The sequence below is a fragment of the Aotus nancymaae genome, unplaced genomic scaffold (genome assembly GCF_030222135.1).
Source record: "Aotus nancymaae isolate 86718 unplaced genomic scaffold, 86718_ANA_hifiasm-v0.15.2.pri h1tg000003l, whole genome shotgun sequence".
Taxonomy (NCBI): domain Eukaryota; kingdom Metazoa; phylum Chordata; class Mammalia; order Primates; family Aotidae; genus Aotus; species Aotus nancymaae.
This window is the reverse complement of record NW_026988414.1, coordinates 5,705,268-5,724,778: the sequence shown is the minus strand read 5'-3', so window position 1 is coordinate 5,724,778 and position 19,511 is coordinate 5,705,268. Positions and strand designations below refer to the sequence as shown.

The following is a 19,511-nucleotide window of genomic DNA, read 5'->3' as shown; positions in this document are numbered from 1 at the left end:
TGGCTGTGGATTTGGAAGTCTATGCCTCCATAGGAGAGATTGCAAGGGAGAGAGATGAAAGGTGTTGTTAGGCTTAGCCATGTCGTTTGTGTCTTCAGAGCAGCTACTGGTATCTGTTCAGAAATCAAGCAGCTGGATGGCAGAGTAGTTAAGAATGACTTGCTCTTGGTTTTGAGTCAAAATTACCTCCTGAAAGTAGAGACAAGCCCTCATTTTAGCTCAGCGTTCAAAGCTGACTTGAGAAGAGTGAAGACCAGAGGTGATTTGAATTCTTGACTGGGGAGAAGGGTCACATAGGAGCAGGACTCTTTCAACCAGTTCACGTATGTGGACCTTAGCTCACAGTATTTGCCCCATGATTCTGTTTCTGTCTGTTTGAGCCTTCATATTATTCACGTAAATGCTATGTTTGAATTTTGTGCTTTCTTTTTCCTTTTCTGAACCAGGACCAGTCCACCATGCCTGAAGTCAAAGACCTCTCAGAAGCCTTGCCAGAAACGTCAATGGATCCCATCACGGGAGTCGGGGTGGTGGCTTCTCGGAACCGAGCCCCGACAGGCTATGATGTAGTAAGTCAAGATACTAGTTTGTACATTTTGCTCACTGATTCTACAGGATTTATTTCCTGTGTCCAAGACCCTCTGACCCTTTTGTGTAAGACGCGCTTCTTCTCTCTAGGAACTTGAAGGAGGGTGTGGAGAGCATTCTGGTTTGGAAGTCAGAAGACCTGAGCCAATCTGGGCCATTTCCTGGCCTTGACCACCTCTGTGATGGTCATTTTCACCTTCTGTAAAATTAAGGAGTTGGATTCATTGACTTCTGACTTCTGGTTGTGATGTTTCATGTAAAGGATCCAGAGTCTGTGAAAGACTTCTAGTGGTTGTCATGTATTGTCATGCATGTATAAATATTGTAAAGGCATTGTCCTACATCTGTGTAGCTCTTAACAGTTTAAAACGTTTCCTACCCATGAACTCATTTAGCTCTCATGAGTTTTTGGAAGACTGGGAGGGCAAGTAGCTGTATTGCCTCTTTGCTAGTTAGGAGAACCCAAGCTCTGAGAAGTGAAGTAACAGAGTCCGAGTCCTTGGATATGGTGAATCATCACTACCAGACCCCCTCCGAGTCCAGTGCTGTGGCTGACCACACCACCACAGTTCAGTGGAGAACTTTCCTTGCTTTTCCGCAGACATCTGTGCTGGTGTTCAGTAGTCCTGATGATGGGAACTGGTTGTTTTGTTGTTTCAGTAGGTAAATTCTGATTCGGGTGGAGCTTACAAAGTACAGAGGAACGTTAGGAGGGTTTAATTAACAGTGGATATTATCATGCGTTCTGAGATTCTAAGGTGGTCTTATGTTTACTTTCCTCATTTTGTATGTGACAATGTTTTGTTCTTATTCACTGAAAATGTGCACCAAGAATACATAAGACTGAAAGTAGCCAACACTGAAAACCTGCCACAGCAATTAGAATAGTGACTGATGTCCTGCGGTGAGGAGGATGCAATGCCTGGTCCAGCAGAGGAAACTCCAAGGCAGGGTTTCCCAACTTGAGCGCTGTTGACATTTAGGGCAAGACAATCAGATAATTCTTTGCTGTGTGCTATCCTGTGCATCCTCTGTTGTTCAGCAGCATTCCTGGCCTTTCCTTAGTGAGTACCATTAGCACCTGTCCCTCCTCTCCCAGTGGTGACGACCCAAAATGTCTCCAGACATTGCCAGATGTCTCCAGGAACAGAGGGTGGGGTGGTTGGGCAGAATCAGCACCTATCGAGAACTGCAGTGTTCAATGCGGATCTGTACTGTGTCAGCCAGTGCTGAGTCCTCAGTAAGGAAGGAAGAGCCTGTTCAAATGCTACACATCCCTTTCCCAACTGTTTGAAAGCTCATAAACATTTTAAAAGTGAAAAAATGAAAAAATCTTTTCTGACAAAGATTTGAGTCTTACCTACTGCTTGACTTCAAAGCATGGTTTGAATATATATGTTTCCATAAAATAGAATCATTAGGTATGGCTTTGTGCCATGATACTCTGGGAGAAGCTAATAAAAATGTTCCTGATTTGAGAAGCCAAAGTGTCTTTTGATGAATTAGGGATGAAGCAGCAAGTCGTGAATCAAGGCAGGGACTGGGAGCTCCCACTGTGGAAGAGGACGGGCTCAGGGGTCGCTCTCCTAGGAGGGCTCACAGGGAGCGTGACAGGGCAGTGGTCTCACTATCTTCCCATGCCCTCTTTTGTTGATCTGTATCTTTAGCATTCCGTTTGTACCTTTGGGGTCATCCTGCATGCTTGGCTAGTAGGTGGCAGATGGCCTTTGATAGTTTGGTTTTCTGGAAGTCTTGGTAAGTCTGACAGGAGCAGAATCTATCCCTATCATTTTCTCCTAACATCTAGCTCAGGGCAGAAGAGCACAGTGTCAAATGAGTAAAATTAATAAGCACATTTCATGATTGTGCTGTGCCATGCATTTTAGTGGGAGGTGAGCAGGGCAAGGGGCTTGAGCTCATCCGCCCGGTAATTACCCAGCTCTGCACGGCCGAGGTGGAGACTGCCCAGGCTCCCTCTGAAAGCCCTAACAGGGAGAGAGGTGGGAGTCCCCTCTTGGTACTGGCCTCTGGACTGTTTGCAGATAAGCGTCTCGTTCCCCAGAGGTCTGGCCCCAAGTTCAAGGAAGGCGGGGAGGGCATGGTGAGAAGAGAGACTTCTCATTTCTTTTATCTGGAGTTTCATATTAAGTCAACATACAAACCAAAGTGCAAAGCGCTCTGTGGTGGCTAGGCTACAGAGATGCTTAGACAGGACTCCAGCAGATGAGGAAGCCCTGCTGTGGATTGGGGCAAGACCTCTCTCTGTCTGTCGTAGCTGCTGTAGGATTAATTTCTCCCTGCACACAGAGCCTGTTAAGTACTGCCACCACGCAGCCCTGCAAGTTAGTCACCAGATGGACTGGTGACCCTGCGTAGCACAACTGCTTTAAAATGAGCTTAGGTCCCATTGCTGCTTGAGGTAAAAGGTGCCAAATGTTCATTTATAAAAATTTAATTCAATAACTTCCCTTCTCTCTGTGTCAGGGGAGGCTTCTTAGGGTAGAGGGCTGGGGATTATTTGCTAAACTTCTCAATGTATTTTTCCGATGTCTGCAGTCCTCTCTGAAATAGCCTCTCTTTTCTGTTCTGCACCCACACTATCTTGGAGTGATGCGTGCTTCTCTCCCCTTGCAGTCAGAGTTGGGGTGGGTCTTGTGCTTCTTTGTGATGCCACGTGCCCCGAGTAGTGACTGTATGTCATAGATGACTAGTGTTTGCCAAAGGTAGTGCATGCTGTTTTATCCTGTGTGGATGGTCAGTTTTCAAAGAATTGTAATGCTATAAGAAGCACTTCCTGCTACAATGCCTGTGTGCAGAATGTAACCTTTAATTTACAAGCCACTCTTGTGCAGTGTCTAAGGGGCATCAAGCTGGACATCACTGAGAATCACCGTTGGGTATGTTTCCATGTGTTTCCAAAAATAAACATTTTACCTTTCACCCACATTCCTTTGCCTATCTAAATAAATGCTTATGGCCGGGCACCATGGCTTATGCCTGTAATCCCTGCACTTTGGAAGGCCGAGGTGGGCAGATCGCTTGAGGTCAAGAGTTCAAGACCAGCCTGGCCAACATGGTGAAACCCCATCTCTACTAAAAATACAAAAAAATAGCTGGGTGTGGTGGTGTGTGCCTGTAATCCCAGCTACTTGGGAGACTGAGGCAGGAAAATCACTTGAACCCAGGAGGCAGAGGTTGTAGTGAGCCGAGATTGCACCACTGCACTCCAGCCTGGGCAACAGAGTGAGTTGTAGGCATTTATTTATTCATTTATTTAGAGACAGTGTCTTTAAATAAATGAATAAATAAATGCCTACAATTCAATTGTCTCTAAATAAATGAATAAGTAAATGCCTACAACTCAGAGACGGAAGCTACAGTGCTGTATTTATGAGATGACTCTTTTTCCATCAAGGACATGTCTTCCTTTCCTTGAAAATATACTTTTCTTGATAAAAATAAATAAATAAATAAAAGGTGAGCCACACAGAGAAAGTGAGACTAATCAAACACTCCAGAACCTTTTAATTTTAAATTGTTTATTTATCCACCCCATTTTTTGGGTACCTAGTGTGTGCCAGCTAGGAGCTGGGGAAACCGCGATGAGTAAAACACATACAGCTCCTTCCTTCATGAAGCACAGTCTAGAGGGGAAGACAGGCAATGATGGTTGCAAATAAAGATGAAACTGGGGCTAAGTGCTTTGAAGGGAAGTCCTTATGGGCGATTTATCTTTCAGATCTAATTTTCCAGATATTTCTAACAGCATGAACCCCTTGCATCCCACTTCTAGAAATCGCTATCATTCCCTTCCTTCCATACCTTGAAGCCTGCTAGGTATTGGAGCCTTTCCCAGGAGACCGCCTCAAAGGTGCTCAGGGTTCTTTAGCACCAGCATTCTCCCCTGCCACCACATGCACCTTTTTTGTTGGTGACATCTGCGAGGTTGCCCCATGGCTGGGTTCAGCTCCCTGCTCACCTGGCAGCTGCTGCTCTGGCATTTCTGGCCTGTGCGGGGGTTGGACACTGCCCTCCCTGCGTCCACCCCTCTATGATTCTCCATGGTATCTTAGTTCATTGGTGCTGCTCTAACACAATCCCTAAGACTGAACAGGATTTATTTCTTATAGGTTTGGAGGCTGGAAAGTCTAAGGTGAAGGGCCTGCATCTGGCAAGGACCTCATTGCTACATCATCCCACAGCGGAAGGCGGAGGGACAAGAGAGGGAGAGGGAACAGGAGGGGGCCGCATACATCCTTTAATCAGGAACTCACTCCCGGGATAAGGCTGTTAATCCGTTCATGAGGACAGACCCTCAGGACCTGATCACTTCTTACAAGTCCCATCTCTCAGCACTCTTGCATTGGGGATCAAGTTTCCAGCACATGAACATTGGGGGCACATTGAAAGCATAGCACATGGCTTCCCATAGAACAGCTGAGACCAAACTTACTTTTCATGAGACCTCTCTGGGACTTTGGGGATAATGGGAATGAGATATTAAAACTCGGAGGATCTTGACAGCTGTGGTAAGGGTCCAGGTCCATGCTCAGACTCCTTCCTTGCCAACCCTCTGTCTTGCTGTTGGCTACCTTCATCTTGCCTACCTCAGAAAAGCGTTGAGAGCTGCCACACCTTAGCAGCCAGACTAAACTGCCTACTGGTCTCAGAGAGACTAGGAGATATTTTACTCTTTTCCCTCACTCCGATTTAAGACCTTTTCCATGCTCTTCTTGAGAAACCCCACCCGACACACAGGAGTCTTTCTGACAAAGTAACCCTGAAGTGACAGATCAGCCTCAGGCTCCACGACTCTTTCTGGAAGTCCAGGCTTTAGTGGGCCTTAGTCTTCTGGAGGGACCTGCATCAGAGTTCCTGCCTGAAGACCCTCAGGCACATGTAGAAGAGCAAAGGCCCAGTGATATAATAAGCATCTGTTTCAGTGCCAGGCAAGGAGCTACTCCCCAGGAGGCCTCTCTCATAACCACATAGAGGATAAAAATCCACGCTCTTTGATTTGGCTCTCATGATCCAGTGTATCTTACAGTCTCACTTCTTCCTTCTACTCATCCTTTCTCCAGTCCATTGAATGGCTCACTTTCTCACATGCAGAATAATCAGGAGCTTTGTACCATTGTACCTTTGAACCTCTTTTTTCATGTTTCTGAAGTGCCCGTACCCAGCCCGCGATCTTTTAAGTAAGATTTTACTCATCCTTAAAACCCAGATTACATAGCCCCTTAGTGAAACTTTTTCTGACCATTACTCATTGAGTTATTTATTTGCTCATTGGTTTCACAAATGTTTATTGGCCACTTAGCTATTGTCCAAGGCGCTGGAAATCCAGTATCCTGAGAAGGCCTGGCTCCTAGTGAGAGGTGAGAGATGAGGATGGGCAGGTGGGTGAGGCCTAATCACAGCCACGCTAAGGAGTTTGCTGTTATTCTGAGGGTGGTGGGAGTCACTGGGAGATTTTAAGAAAAAGAGGCTCTTAGCCAGAATTGTGTTTTCCCAAGTTCACTTGGTTGGTACGGAAAACAATTCAGGGGACAATAAGCAGCGAGGCAGGTGGGTGTGTGTGGGGGCTGTGAATTCACGCAAAGTGAGAGCTGGAGCCTGCACCAGCCTATTGACAGTGGAGATGTGAAGCAGAACATGGATCCCAGGGCTGTGGGAACTCAGGACATGGGAACCCAAACACCTATTCTTTGATGGAAAGAAAGAATGGGTTGAATGTTGGGAGGTGGGAAGGGGGAGGAAAGGGAAGGATGAGAGTGCCATAGGATGTCTTGCTGGCCACGGGTAGACGCTCGTGTTCTCTGCTGGGACAGGAACAGAGACAGCCAGGTGGGGTGGAGGTGTGAGGGAGACTCCTGGGTCAGTTTTGGACACCTTGAGTTTGAGCTGCTTGCGTGACATCTTGCAGAGCCCTAGGGCTGAAGGTCTAGAGAGAGGTCTGGGCGCCATCCTCATATAGCAAGGACTGTGGGCATAACTGGGCTTGTCTAGGGAGGGTTGTGGGACCAGAAGAGAGGATGCAGACTCCACTCCCATGGCGGGTCACTGGTTAAGGATGAGCAGAGGAGGAGGCACTCAAAAGGGGACTAAGCCTGAGTATCCAGAAAGGTAGGTGGAAAATTAGTAGGAAAACTAAGGGGAAAAGTGTATTTCTGTAAGAAAGTGTGGTGAATAATGTTCAAAGTTGCCAAAGTGAAAGGAGCCTGAAGGGTGTCCATTGGGTTTAATTCAAGGAGATGGTTGTGAACTTGGTGACAAGCTTAGAAGCAAGGTTAGAGTGGACCTGCAGGGTAAGTGGGAAGTGATGATGAGACGGATGGCCTTTGAAGAGGGGAGGCCAGCAGGCAGCAGGAGCTGGAGGATGCCATAACCCCAGAAGCCTTCTCTCCCTTTGTTAAAGGTAGGAAAGTGTTGAGCATGTCTAGTTGCTCATGAGAAGGAACCAACCGAAAGGGAGGGCTGTAGATACAGGAGAGAGGGGCTGGCTGGTGAAGCAGAGCTCTGATGGGGAGAGGAGTTGGGATGCAGAGCCCAGTCAGAGAGGGGCACCGGGTCATGCTTCTTTAGCCCTTGCCCATCCTGCTCCTGCGCACTGGGAAGCCAGCCTTGGGCTTGGCTGGTGTGGGCAGCTCGTGGGCCAGCTGCCCTGGAAATCTCCATTTCCCCTTTTTTGCTGCTTCTCCTTCCCACCATGTCTCTTTCTCTCAACACTATTTCTGAAACTAATTAGATAAAAGAACATTTTTAAAAAACAACTGGACCTGTATATCTTATATATGTCCAAAACGTAGTAGGAATTTTCTGATTGATTGGAATTTCAAATGCTCAAACGCAAGTATAAGGGACTATGGGGGTATTAGGAGAGGTCAGCTTCTCTCTGGGCCAGTGGGCTGGGTATAGGGAACATAGAGAGGGATAAGTTTAAAATCCCATACTCCAAATGAGGTCCCGTTCTTTCACTTGCCAAAGGAAGAGAAGGAAAAAGAATTTCAGTGGTGATACAGGTTCAAACAAGCTTGTGTTTTATATAGTGCTCAAGGAATTTTTAAAAATCACATTATGAAAAGCATGTGAAGATGGCAGCTATATCTTGTTAAAAACATATGGCAGATATCAAGTGGAAATGTGGGACATCGTCATATGCCCGTCTGAGCACAGATGTCACATGGATTTTCAGAAAGCCGAAGTTGTGGTGGGGGGCCTGTGGTGGGGCAGGAAAATTGCCCTTGCTCTCCATAGGCTGGAGGACAGTGGCAGCCCAGAGCCTCAGGCAGTTGCCCCTCCTGGAATTCTGCCTCCGTAAGCGAATGCGGAAACAAGGGCAGCAGCTTATTCCTGCTGTCCCGGCTTCCTGAGCACAGGGCTTTGCTGTCGTGGGACCACTAACTGCAGAAATAACCGCAGACTTTGTGTCCTGCCACAGACATTGGTTTATTTTCAGAACCAGAGCTTGTTTTGATAAAAGGCACCAGGTGTTCCTCCTTTTTGTTTTGTTAGAAAATACTTTAAGCTGAGATTTACTGAAAATGGGGAAAGTGGTTTTCTAACTAGCCCTGGGCCTTTGTTTCCTGTGGCCTGGATTAGCAAACTTCTTTTAAGGTCCTTCCCTCCACATTCCCTTTTGTCCTGCCGCGCCCTGGCCCTAAGGGAGCAGAGCTGCGGGCTGAGAGGATGCACGTGACACACTTAGCACAGTGCTGGCATCCAGGAGGTGTGCAGGAGGCAAACATCAGCTGTTGCTAGGTGATCCCATCAGAAATGGTGGCTTAAAGCACCTGATTGCAGAGGAGCTTGTCTTGTCTTCTTCTAGGCTTCGCTTCCCTGTCAACCATGAATTTCTTGTTTTGACCCAATGTTCCCACTAATGACTTGTTCCGCAGTTGATTCATTTGGAAAGTGGTAGGGAACAGGCAGTGTTCTGGTACTTCCTTCTGTTTGCTAAAACTTCCTAATTCCCTATTTTAAAAGCCTTCTAACAATGAAATGTCAATTAATTGGATTGATAAAAAAGATGAGGTACTTGCTTTAATTTTTCTTTCATTTTTTTTCAGTTATTTATTTTGAGATAATGGTAGACTCACATGCAGTGGTAAGAAGTACTACAGAGAGATCCTGTTTACCCAGTGGTAACATCTTGCCAACTAGTACAGCGTCACAGCCAGGATATTGACATTAACACAGTCCAGATACAGAACATTTCTGTTTTAAAATGTACCCAGGATTTTGTTTTCATTCAAGTTATGACGTGACCAATAAATTAGGAGAGGATTGCCACTGGAAAGATAGTTTGTTACACATAGTTCCCAAGAGGAGCAGATAGGCCACACCCTGTAGGGCCACCTGGGGAAGTGCAGGTGGGGAAGCCAGGATGGCTCAGGAAGCAGAGGGAGCCAGGGAGAAATGAGCCAGGAAAGGTAGTGTAAGCAGGGTGAGCACACTTAGGACTGACTGATTAAGTTTGAATAATTTTGGCAGGCTCTAGGGTATAGGGGTGAGTCCCTCATTGGCCCTGGGGTAGTTTAGGGCAGGGGAATCATGTCCTGGACTGCAAGAGCCCATTAAAGCAGGCAGATAGAAATAAGAACTCAGTATTGGTTGGTTTCATATCCAAAGCATGCACACAAGCAAGTCATTCACCTGGGAGGGGCAGTCCCTCCCTGCTTCTGCAAGGTGTCAGGATATCAAAGTGTCATTAAATATAGAAAAACCCACCATAATACAATTTCTGTCACCATAGGGATCATTCATGTTGTCCTTTTATACCTACATTCTCTTTCCTTCTACTACCACCTTCTGCTTAACCCTTGATTACCATAATCTGTTCTCCATTTCTATAATTATGGCATTTCAAGAATCTTATATAAATGGAATTATATAGTATGTCACCTTTTGGGATTGACTTTTAAAAAAACTCAGCATAACTCTCCTACAATTCATGCAGAGAGTCTTGTATGGGTTAATGGTTTATTTCTCTTTACTGATAAATAGTATTCCATGGTATGGATATCCCACAATTTGTTTAACCATTCATCCATTGAAGGCCATCTTGGTTGTTTTCATTTTGGAGCTATTATGAGTAAAGTTGCTATTCATACTCACATGAAGGCTTTTATGTGACTGTATTTTGATTCCTCTGGGATAAATATCCAGGAATGCATTTACTAGGTAATATGATAGCTACATGTTTAGTTTTTAGAGAAAATGTTAAAACTTCTTTTTGGTGTAACTGTAATGAATATATGAGGATCCAGTTTCTTCACATCTTTTCCAGCATTTGTTATTGTCAATATTTTTTTGTTTTAGCCATTCTGACAGGTGTGTAGTGATAACTCGTTTGGTTTTACATTGTATTTCCCCAGTGGTTAATGAATGATGTTGAACATCTTTTCATATGCTTATTTGCCACATGTATGTCTTTGATGATGTTATAAGTAAATTTTCGGTGCCACAAAAGAAGTAGCACTTGAATATCAATTTGATTTTTCTCAGCAAGGCAACTTTTCTTTCTGCAGAAAGGGTGCTCCCATTAGCCATCTTGCCACAAGAGGACACTAAACGAAGGAGGCAAGGCCATTTATATCTAACACATCCACCCTACTGCTCTGTCCTGATTCCATTGGCTGGAACTGGACTTCACAGTCTAGGCTATACCCAGTTGGCTAACAACTTAACATTTTTCTAAAGAGGTAAAGGCAGAGGAGAACCAAGGAAAAGAGGAAGTAACTTGAGGAATGCTTAGAGAAGCAATAACATTTCCAAACAAGGAAGGGTAATAAGCTATGACCTAAGACTTATCTGGGCTTGTCCAGACATGTTAGGGCAAATATCTAGGTTAAAGTGTAAGAATCAAGAACACAGGAGGCTGGGCACAGTGGCTCAGGCCTGTAATCCCAGCACTCTGGGAGCCTGAGGTGGGCGGATCACGAGGTCAGGAGTTCAAGACCAGCCTGGCCAATATGGGGAAACCCGTCTCTACTAAAAAATACAAAAATTAGCCAGTTGTAGTGGTGTGTGCCTGTAGTCCCAGCTACTCTAGAGGCTGAGGCAGGAGAATTACTGGAACCCGGGAGGTGGAGGTTGCAGTGAGCCGAGATTGTGCCACTGCATTCCAGCCTGGGCAACAGAGCAAGACTTGGTTAAAAAAAAAAAAAAAAGAACACAGGATACACTTACTTCTTTATTATGACTAACGGCTACTCTAAGATTATTAGAAAAAGCTTTATTTATTCATAGTGAACTAAGAGGAAAGCTTTGAAGAGGTACCTTTTATTTATTCTTATTTCCTACAGCTGAAAATTTTTTCAACAGAATCTTGCTCTATCACCTGGGCTGGAGTGCAGTGGCACAAGCTGCTCACTGCAACCTCCACCCCCCAGGTTCAAGTGATTTGCCTGCCTCAACCTACCAGGTAGCTGGGGTTACAGGCACACACCACCAAGCCCAGCTAATTTTTGTATTTTAAGTAGAGATGGGGTTTCACCATGTTGGCCAGGCTGGTCTCAAACTTCTGACCTCGTGATCCACCCTCCTTGGCCTCCCAAAATTGCTGGGATTACAGGCAGAGCCACCTCACCCAGCCAGGAGCATTTGCCTTTTTACTGTTGAGTTTTAAGTGTTCTTTGGGTATTCTGCTATGAATCCTTTGTTGGATATGTGGTTTGCAAATATTTTCTCCTAGTCTTTACCTGCCTTTTCATCTTAACAGGGCCTTCCACAGAGCAAATGTTTTTAATTTTGATGAAATCCAAACTTTTTCTTTTTGTGAATCGTGTTTTGGTGTCAAGTCTAAGAACTCTCTGCCCAGCTCTAGATCCTGCAGATTATCTCCTGTTTTCTCCTACAAACTTTTATAGTTTTACATTTACACTTAAGTCTTTGAAGGACCAATTGCTGTAGCCCCATTTGTCGAAAAGCCAGTCTTTCCTTTTGCATTGTTTTTGAACCTTCATCAAAAATCAGCTGAGCTTATTGTATGGTTTTCTACTTTCATTCTATGTGTCTGTCCCTCTCCCAATATCACGCAATAGTGATTACTGCAGCTGTATGGTAAGTCTTGAAATTGGATACTGTATTAGTCCATTTTCTTTTGCTTATAACAGAATATGTGAAACTGGATAATTTATAAAGAAATGAAATTTATTTCTTACAGTTCTGGAGGCTGGGAAGTCCAAGGTCAAGGGGCACATCTGGTGAGGGCTTTCTTGCTTGGTGAAGATTCAGCAGAGTCCCAAGACAATGCAGGTCATCTCATGGCGAGGAGGCCAAGGATGCTAACATGCTAGCTCAGATCCCTTGCTCTTTTTATAAAGCCACCAGTTCCACTTCTATGATAACCAATTAATCCATTAATCCCATGAATGAGCCCTCATGATCCAATCACCTCTTAAAGGCCCCACCTCTCCATACTGCTAAAATGGGGATTAAGTATCAATAGGATTTTTTGGGGGGACATTCAAACCATAGCAGGTAGATTCATTCCTTCTACGTTATTCTCCTTTTCCAAAATTATTTTAGCTATTCCAGTTATTTGTCCATATACGTTTTAAAATAATCTTGCCTATATCTACAAAAAACTTGTTGGGGTTTTGATAGGAATTAATGTTAAATCTGCTTATCAATTTGAAGGAGAATTCACATCCTCACTATGTTGAGTATTCCAATTCATGAACATAGTCTGTCTCTTCATTTATTAGTTCCTCTTTCATTTTTTTCACCAACATTTTGTAGTTTTCAGCAAACAAGCTCTATAATGTTATAGTAGATTTAAGCCTAAATACTTATTTTTAAATTTTGAGCAATTATAAATGGAATTGTACTTTTAATTTTGATGTTCACATGTTCATTGCTATTATATATAAATTCAGTTAATTTTTATAGGTTTATCTTATATCCTGTGACCTTGCTGCACTCACCTATTGTAGTTTTTTTTTTTTTTTTTTTTAAGATTCCTTGTGATTTTCCACCTGGACAACAATCTCATTCTTTTTTCTTTCCCATCCGTATGCCTTTTATTTCCTTTTCTTGCCTGATTGCAAAGGGTAGAACATCTAGCACTGTTACCTGTGAGAGAGTAGACATTCTTGCCTTATTGCTGATCATAAGGGAAAACATTCAGTCTTTCACTTTTTTTTTTAGATGGAATCTTGCTCTCTTGCCTAGGCTGGAGTGCAGTGGCATATTCTCACTCACTGCAACCTCCACTTTCCAGGTTCAAGCAGTTCTCCTGCCTCAGCACCCCCCCAGGTAGCTGAGATTACAGATACACACCACCACAGCCAGCTAATTTTTGTATTTTTAGTAGAAATGGGGTTTCACCATGTTGGCCAGGCTGCTCTCGAACTCCTGATCTCATGATCCACCCACCTCAGCCTCCCAAAGTGCTGGGATTACAGGCATGAGCCACTGCACCTGGCCCTAGTCTTTCACTTTTAAGTATACTATTAGCTGAAGGTTTTTCTTTGTCAAGTTGAGGAAGTTCCTTTCTATTCCTGTTTTTCTGAGAATTTTTTATCATGAATAGGTATTGAACTTTGTCAGATGCCTTTTCTGCATCAATTGATGCGATCATGTGATTTTTCACCCCTTTAGCTTATTAATATGATGGATTAAATTGATTGGTTTTTGAATATTAAACCAGCCTTGCATCCCTGGAATAAACTAAACTTGGTCATGATATATAATTTTTTTATTTATTGCTGAATTCTCTTTGATAATAGATTGTTAAGATTTTTTTCTGGCTGTTACAGATGTGTGAAAAAGAAAGAAAAAATTTTTGTGTCTGTATTCATGAGGGATGTTGATCTGTAGTTTTCTTTTTGTATACTGTCTTTGTCTGGCTTGGTAATACTAGATTCATAAAATGAATTGGAAACTGTTCCATCCTCTTCTGTTTTCTGGAAGAGACTGTGTATAATTAGGGTTACTTGTTTTTTAGATGTTTAGATGTGCATCCTTATTCTGGCTTGGTTGGCATGGGTGGGTGTGGGGCCACAGTATTTTATGTGGTATTTGGCTGGAGTAGAGCAATTATTGTCTAAATGTATTCTTTTTTGCTAGGCTGCCCCTCTGACTAGAGAAAGCAAGTTTTTGTTGTTTCTTTGTTTATTTTTTGGTCTGTGTTTACTACTGTTTTTGGGTTGCTGATTCCTTTAGCTTCAAGTCTGGGATACATGAGGCAAAAAGACAACCACAGAACTCATCACTATGTTGTTCCTTGGGTCATGAGATCCCTAGCTGTCAGACATATTCTTTCACCTTTCAGAGTCTTCTTGTATTTGTTTCCATATAATTTCCAGTGTTTTTAGTTGTACTTACTGGGAAGATTAGGGAAAAATATGTTTACTCCATATTCCTGGAAGTGGAAGTACTGGCTTGCTTTAATTTTATGTTAATTCAGTTAGCCAGAATAAAGCCTGTCATAAATCTTTCCAAAATATTTATGTTTCAGCCTTAATATTATATATATAGGCAGGAAGTATGCTATTGTGTGCTTGTAAAATACTTGCCAGTTACTCCTTAAAGTCTGGAAGACTTAAAATGCTTTGGGGCCATCTTTCTCAATTTTCATGGCCCACATTTATAGTATTGAAAGGTGGTTTGCGTGAGGGATGATGCAAATCAGGAAGAGGAAACATGGCTGTAGATGAGAATTGTGGCTAGTGAGCTGTACTGAAGGATGGAGACCACTGAAGAAGACAAAGAGTCCATGAGATGTCTCCAAAAGGGGAGATGAGACTAGAAGGAAGGATCTGTTCTGGTTCTTGAAGTAGGCAGACATCCAGGGGATCTGTCAACTAGCTTCTGCCATTCATTCATTCATTCATTCATGTCTTTGTATTGTTTTGTTTTAATAGCACAAGTATTATACTGTACAAATATATTCTCGTTGTAAAAGATTTAAGCAATAAAGCCTATCACCTTCCCTCTCCCAGAGGTAATTATCATTAACAGTTTGGTCTGTATCCCTCCAATCCTTTTCCTACAAATCTGCAAACACCTATTTATAGAGAGAGGCCCTGTAGTTTGGTGGTCACCTTGGTTAAGTTACTTTACCTCTTAGTGCCTCAGTTGTCTTGTCTCAAAAGTGGGGATTAATAGCAGGACTTTCCTCATAGAATTGTGTTGAGGATTAAATGAGCTAGTGTTTGTAATGTATTTAACAGTGACTGGTACTAGCGTGAGTGTTGTGGCTGTTAGCTTAGTGTTATTATTATGTATTCTTATGCTCTACATGATGTCCCTTGACTTTTATCTCCATATCCTAACATATTGCTTAGCCTCTATTCTTCTATGGGTATGTTTTCTCACTGTAGAGTAACTTAGTAACCACTGCCCTGCTGATAAAAATTTAGATTTTTCTTTTTGGTCTGTGAAAAGCAATGCTGATGATGAGTATTCCTATTCATACATCTCTGGGTGTGTGCTGGTGGATCAAAGGATATGTACATTTGAAATTTTAGTAATTACTACATCAGGTAGCTTTTCAAAAATGCTTTACCAATTTATATATACTCCTAGTAAACAGTATACCCAAATACCTATTACCCTTGTCCTGACCATTACCCTTTATTGTCAGTCTTTTTATTACTTTTCAAAACTAGGAGCTCATTTTGTGAATGTGCAGTTCTGTGATTAGCAATAAGGCTGAGCATCTTTTCATGTTTCTTGGCCATTTGCTTTTGACAATCAGTTTCCAGTTTTTTTTTTTGTTTTTTTTTTTTTTGAGGCGGAGTTTCGCTCGTTACCCAGGCTGGAGTGCAATGGCGCGATCACGGCTCACCGCAACCTCCGCCTCCTGGGTTCAGGCAATTCTCCTGCCTCAGCCTCCTGAGTAGCTGGGATTACAGGCACGCGCCACCATGCCCAGCTAATTTTTTGTATTAGTAGAGACGGGGTTTCACCATGTTGACCAGGACGGTCTCGATCTCTTGACCTCGTGATCCACCCGTCTCGGCCTCCCAAAGTGCTGGGATTACAGGCTTGAGCCACCGCACCCGGCCCAGTTTCCAGTTTTTAAAGCTAGCTCATGTGGCTGGCTTTCTCTTCCTGGTTTCTAGGCTTCCCTCATATTTTCTGTGTATTGACTCTTTGACTATTATATGTTACAAATATCTTCCTCTCATCCTGTCAGTCTTTCAGCTTTGTTCATAGTATCACATTGTGTTGATATGTTTGTCCATCTTATCAAAGTTTTTTTTTTATGTAATCACAACTGTCAATCTTTTTCTTTCTTTTTTATTATTGTTATTATTTATTTGGTCTTAATTCTTTAAAAGACCTGTCTAGATGCTAAACCTAGGAGGTGATATTTTTATGAGAAACAATATATTTACAGAGTCTCAGAGTATCTTCCATAAAATTCTTATTAACTACAAAGGAGTTAAATTAATTACAAAGGAATAAAAGTGGGGAAACCAAACAGATACCACCATAAGCAAGTGATCCAAGTTAGCATTACCAGTAATGAGACAAGTAGATGTCGGGTGCCTGCTGCTATGCTGCACTGAGAAAGACACAGCATGTAAATGAATATATGGATATGAAAGCATGTATATACACACATGCATAGAAATGCAGTGTATACATACATAAATAAAGAGAAAGTTGGGGGAAGCAAATATAGTAATGTTAACATTTTAGGCACTGTGGGGACAGGGTATATAGGAATTCTTTGTATTATTTTTGTAGCTGATCTTGAAATCTGAAATTATTTTAACATCAAAACTTAAAAGAATTAGAAACAAAAAAGCCTCACTACCCCAGGATGATAGAAATATCATATATTTTCAGCTAATATATCATCTATTTTATTGATTTGGCTTTTTAAACATCAGATTTTTATTTTGGAGTGTAGTGTAAAGTGGAGTCTACCTTATTTTTTTCCAATTTTGTAGCCATTTTCAGAACACTGTCTTCTCCCTGTAGTTTTGATGAGCTGCAGTTGTCATACGCTAGGTCTTTGCATGTGCACAGATTTCTGCTTTACGCTGATTAGAACACTTGTTTCCTATCCCACAGATGAAACCCACAGCAGCTTCTTTTCCCTTAATATAGGGCCTTTATGCAGGGAATACAAGACATGAGGGAAACAAAAATTAACTTTATTACCACCTCCTTCTGACTCCTGATGACTCCAAGTCAGACCCAGCTGGCACGTGAGGGGCCAATCCTGGAAGCCCAATCCTAGGGGTCTGCAGAAATGCTGGGTGGGCTTTGCCCTTCAGGCTGGGATGTGAGGCCCGTGTGCATGGAGGTAGTAGATGTAACAGCAGCTACACTGCAGCAGGCCCAGGGCCAGGGGCATGAACAACACTCAGGTTAGGTGAAATCATACCACTAACAGCAAATCATACCCTTAACATTCAATGCTACTTTTCTACTTAAATTTAAAGTACTGCATTATGAGGACACTGCAGCTTCTTGCTTGTAACTTAAGACCTGCAGGCTTCAAATGATTTAGGAAGCAGCTGGTGACCACAGGAAAAAATCCTGTAGGGTGGCATTTGCTTGGGCCCCAAAGGGAGGGATTTTCCAGGCTGTTTCTAGGCGGTATTCTCTTAAATTAATCAATGTAACCTATTCTTCCACCATAGCACACTGTTTCAGTTATTGCGGGTTTATAGCATCGTTTTGAAGTTAGCAAATGGTTGATTTTCTAAAAACTGAGGTAAGGTTGCCCATAACATAAAATTAGCCATTTTAAAGTGAACAATTTAGTGGCATTTAGTATATTCATCATGTTGTACAAGCACCACCTCTGTCTAGTTCCAAAACATTTTTATCACCCTGAAAGGAAATCCTGTACCCATTAAAAGTTGCTCCTCATTCTCCTTTCCCTGCCATCCCCTGGCAACCACCAATCTGTGTTCTGTCTCTATGGGTTTGCCTACTCTGGGTATTCCGTATAAATGGAATCATATAATATGTGACCTTTTTTGTTTGGCTTCTTTCACTTAGGATCATGTTTTCAAAACATGTTTTTATGTCTGCTAGAACTATTTCCTTCCTTCTACTCTTTTTCAAAAAAATGGTAGTAACCATTTTTTGGTTACTACCACATATTATTTTTTTAAAAATAACTTTAGATTCAACATGTCAAATTGCACAAAATACTATGTTTTGATCCTCAGTGCAATTGCATTGAGTTAATAAGTTGGTTTGAAGGAAGTTGACATATTTGCAATATTGAGTTTTCCTATCTGGGAACATGAGTACTTAGGTCCTTTGTTTTGATACTTTTTAGTGAAGTTTTAAAGTATCCCATAAATATTTTGTCATTTCTGTTATTTTATGTACGTTTGGTTTCTGTTGCACATGGACTGTTTTTTTTATAGCTTTATAATTGACATATAATAGACTGCATGTATTTAGAGTGTATGATTTGCTGAGTTTTGGCATATGTATGCAAACACCTGGGAAACCATCATCACAATCAAGATAATGAACATGTCTATCACCCCTAAAAGGTTCCTCCTACCTTTTTACAATGCATCCCTGATTTAGTTTGGGTATTTGTCACCCCAAATCTCATGTTGAAATGTAATCCCCCATGGTGGAAGTAGGGCCTGGTGGAAGGTGATTGGATCATGAGGGTGGATTTCTCATGAGTGGTTTAGCATTCCCCTCGGATGCTGTCCCTGCGATGGAGAGTTCTCAAGAGACCTGGTCGTTTAAGAGATGTGGCACCTGCTCTCATTCTCTCACTCTTGCTCCTGCTCTGGCCATGAGTAAACACTCCCTAAGTCCTTCCAGAAGCCACGCAGATGCTGGCGCCATGCTTGTATAGCCTGCAGAACCATGCACTAATTAAACCTCTTTTCTTTATAAATGACCTAGTCTCAGGTATTCCCTGAAACTAGCAATGCAAGAATGGTCCAGTACAAGCCCTCACTCCCCACACCCCATTTCTAGGAAACCATTGGTCAGCTTACTTTCTGTCACTGTAGTCTAGGTTGCATTTTCTAGAATTTTATGTAAATTCTTTATTTTGTCTTGCTTTTTTCTCTCAGAATAATTATTTTGATATTCATTCATATTGCTGAGTGTGTCCATAGTCCTTGTTTGTTTAATGAGCAGTGCTCTGTTGTAAACCTGTATGACAGTTTACCTATTGAGGGTTATTTGGCTTGTTTCCAGTTTGGGCTGTTAAAAGTGGAGCTGCTATGAACATTCATATGCAACTCTGTGTGTGGACGTATGCATTCATTCCCTATGGATAAATACCTAGGAGTGGAAGGGTTGGATTGCATAGTAGATGTATGTTTAACTTTTAAAGAAACTGCCAAATTATTTTCCAAGTGGTTGTATCATTTTACATCCCAGCAGCAGAGCATTGCACATAATACTATCTAATCCTGAGAGCATAGAGTCTCAGTTCTTCCACATCCTTGCCAACACTTGAGATAGTCATTCTTTTCATTTTAACCATTCTAGTGGGTGTGTATTTATTTATGGTTTTAGTTTGCATTTCTCTAACAATTAATGATTTTGAGTTTTTTTTTCTTGCCATTAGTATAACTTCTTTGGTGAAGTACCTGTTCAAATTTTTTACCTGCTTCTCATTGGGTTATTTGTCTTACTCAGTTGAAAGGGTTCTTTGTATATTTTAAGTACAATCCTTTGTTGGATATGTATAAACTATCTCACAGTCTGTAGCTTGCCTTTTCATTTTCTTAACAGTATTTTTTAAAAAGCAAAAGTTTTAAAATTTGATGAAGTCTAGTTTGTTAATTTTTTTCTTTTATAGTTAGTGCTTTTTGCATTACATTTAATAAATCTTTGCTAGCTGTAAGGTCAAATTTTTCCTTCTAATCCCTTCTGTAAGTTTTATGGTTTTAGTTCTTGTATTTAGATCAATGATGTATTTCAAGTTAATGGTTATATGTGGTATGACATATGGAATCAAA

At 42.0% G+C, this 19,511-nt stretch overlaps 1 protein-coding gene across 1 annotated transcript in view; it reads left to right on the top strand.

The window, feature by feature from the left end:
- The window catches only part of MVB12B (multivesicular body subunit 12B), a 178,372-nt gene that overhangs the window by 13,079 nt on the left and 145,782 nt on the right, over nucleotides 1–19,511 (top strand). Inside the window, exon 2 of the mRNA XM_021674030.2 lies at nucleotides 447–569. Coding sequence (XP_021529705.1) covers nucleotides 447–569 — 123 coding nt within the window. The remainder of the gene's footprint in view (nucleotides 1–446; nucleotides 570–19,511) is intronic.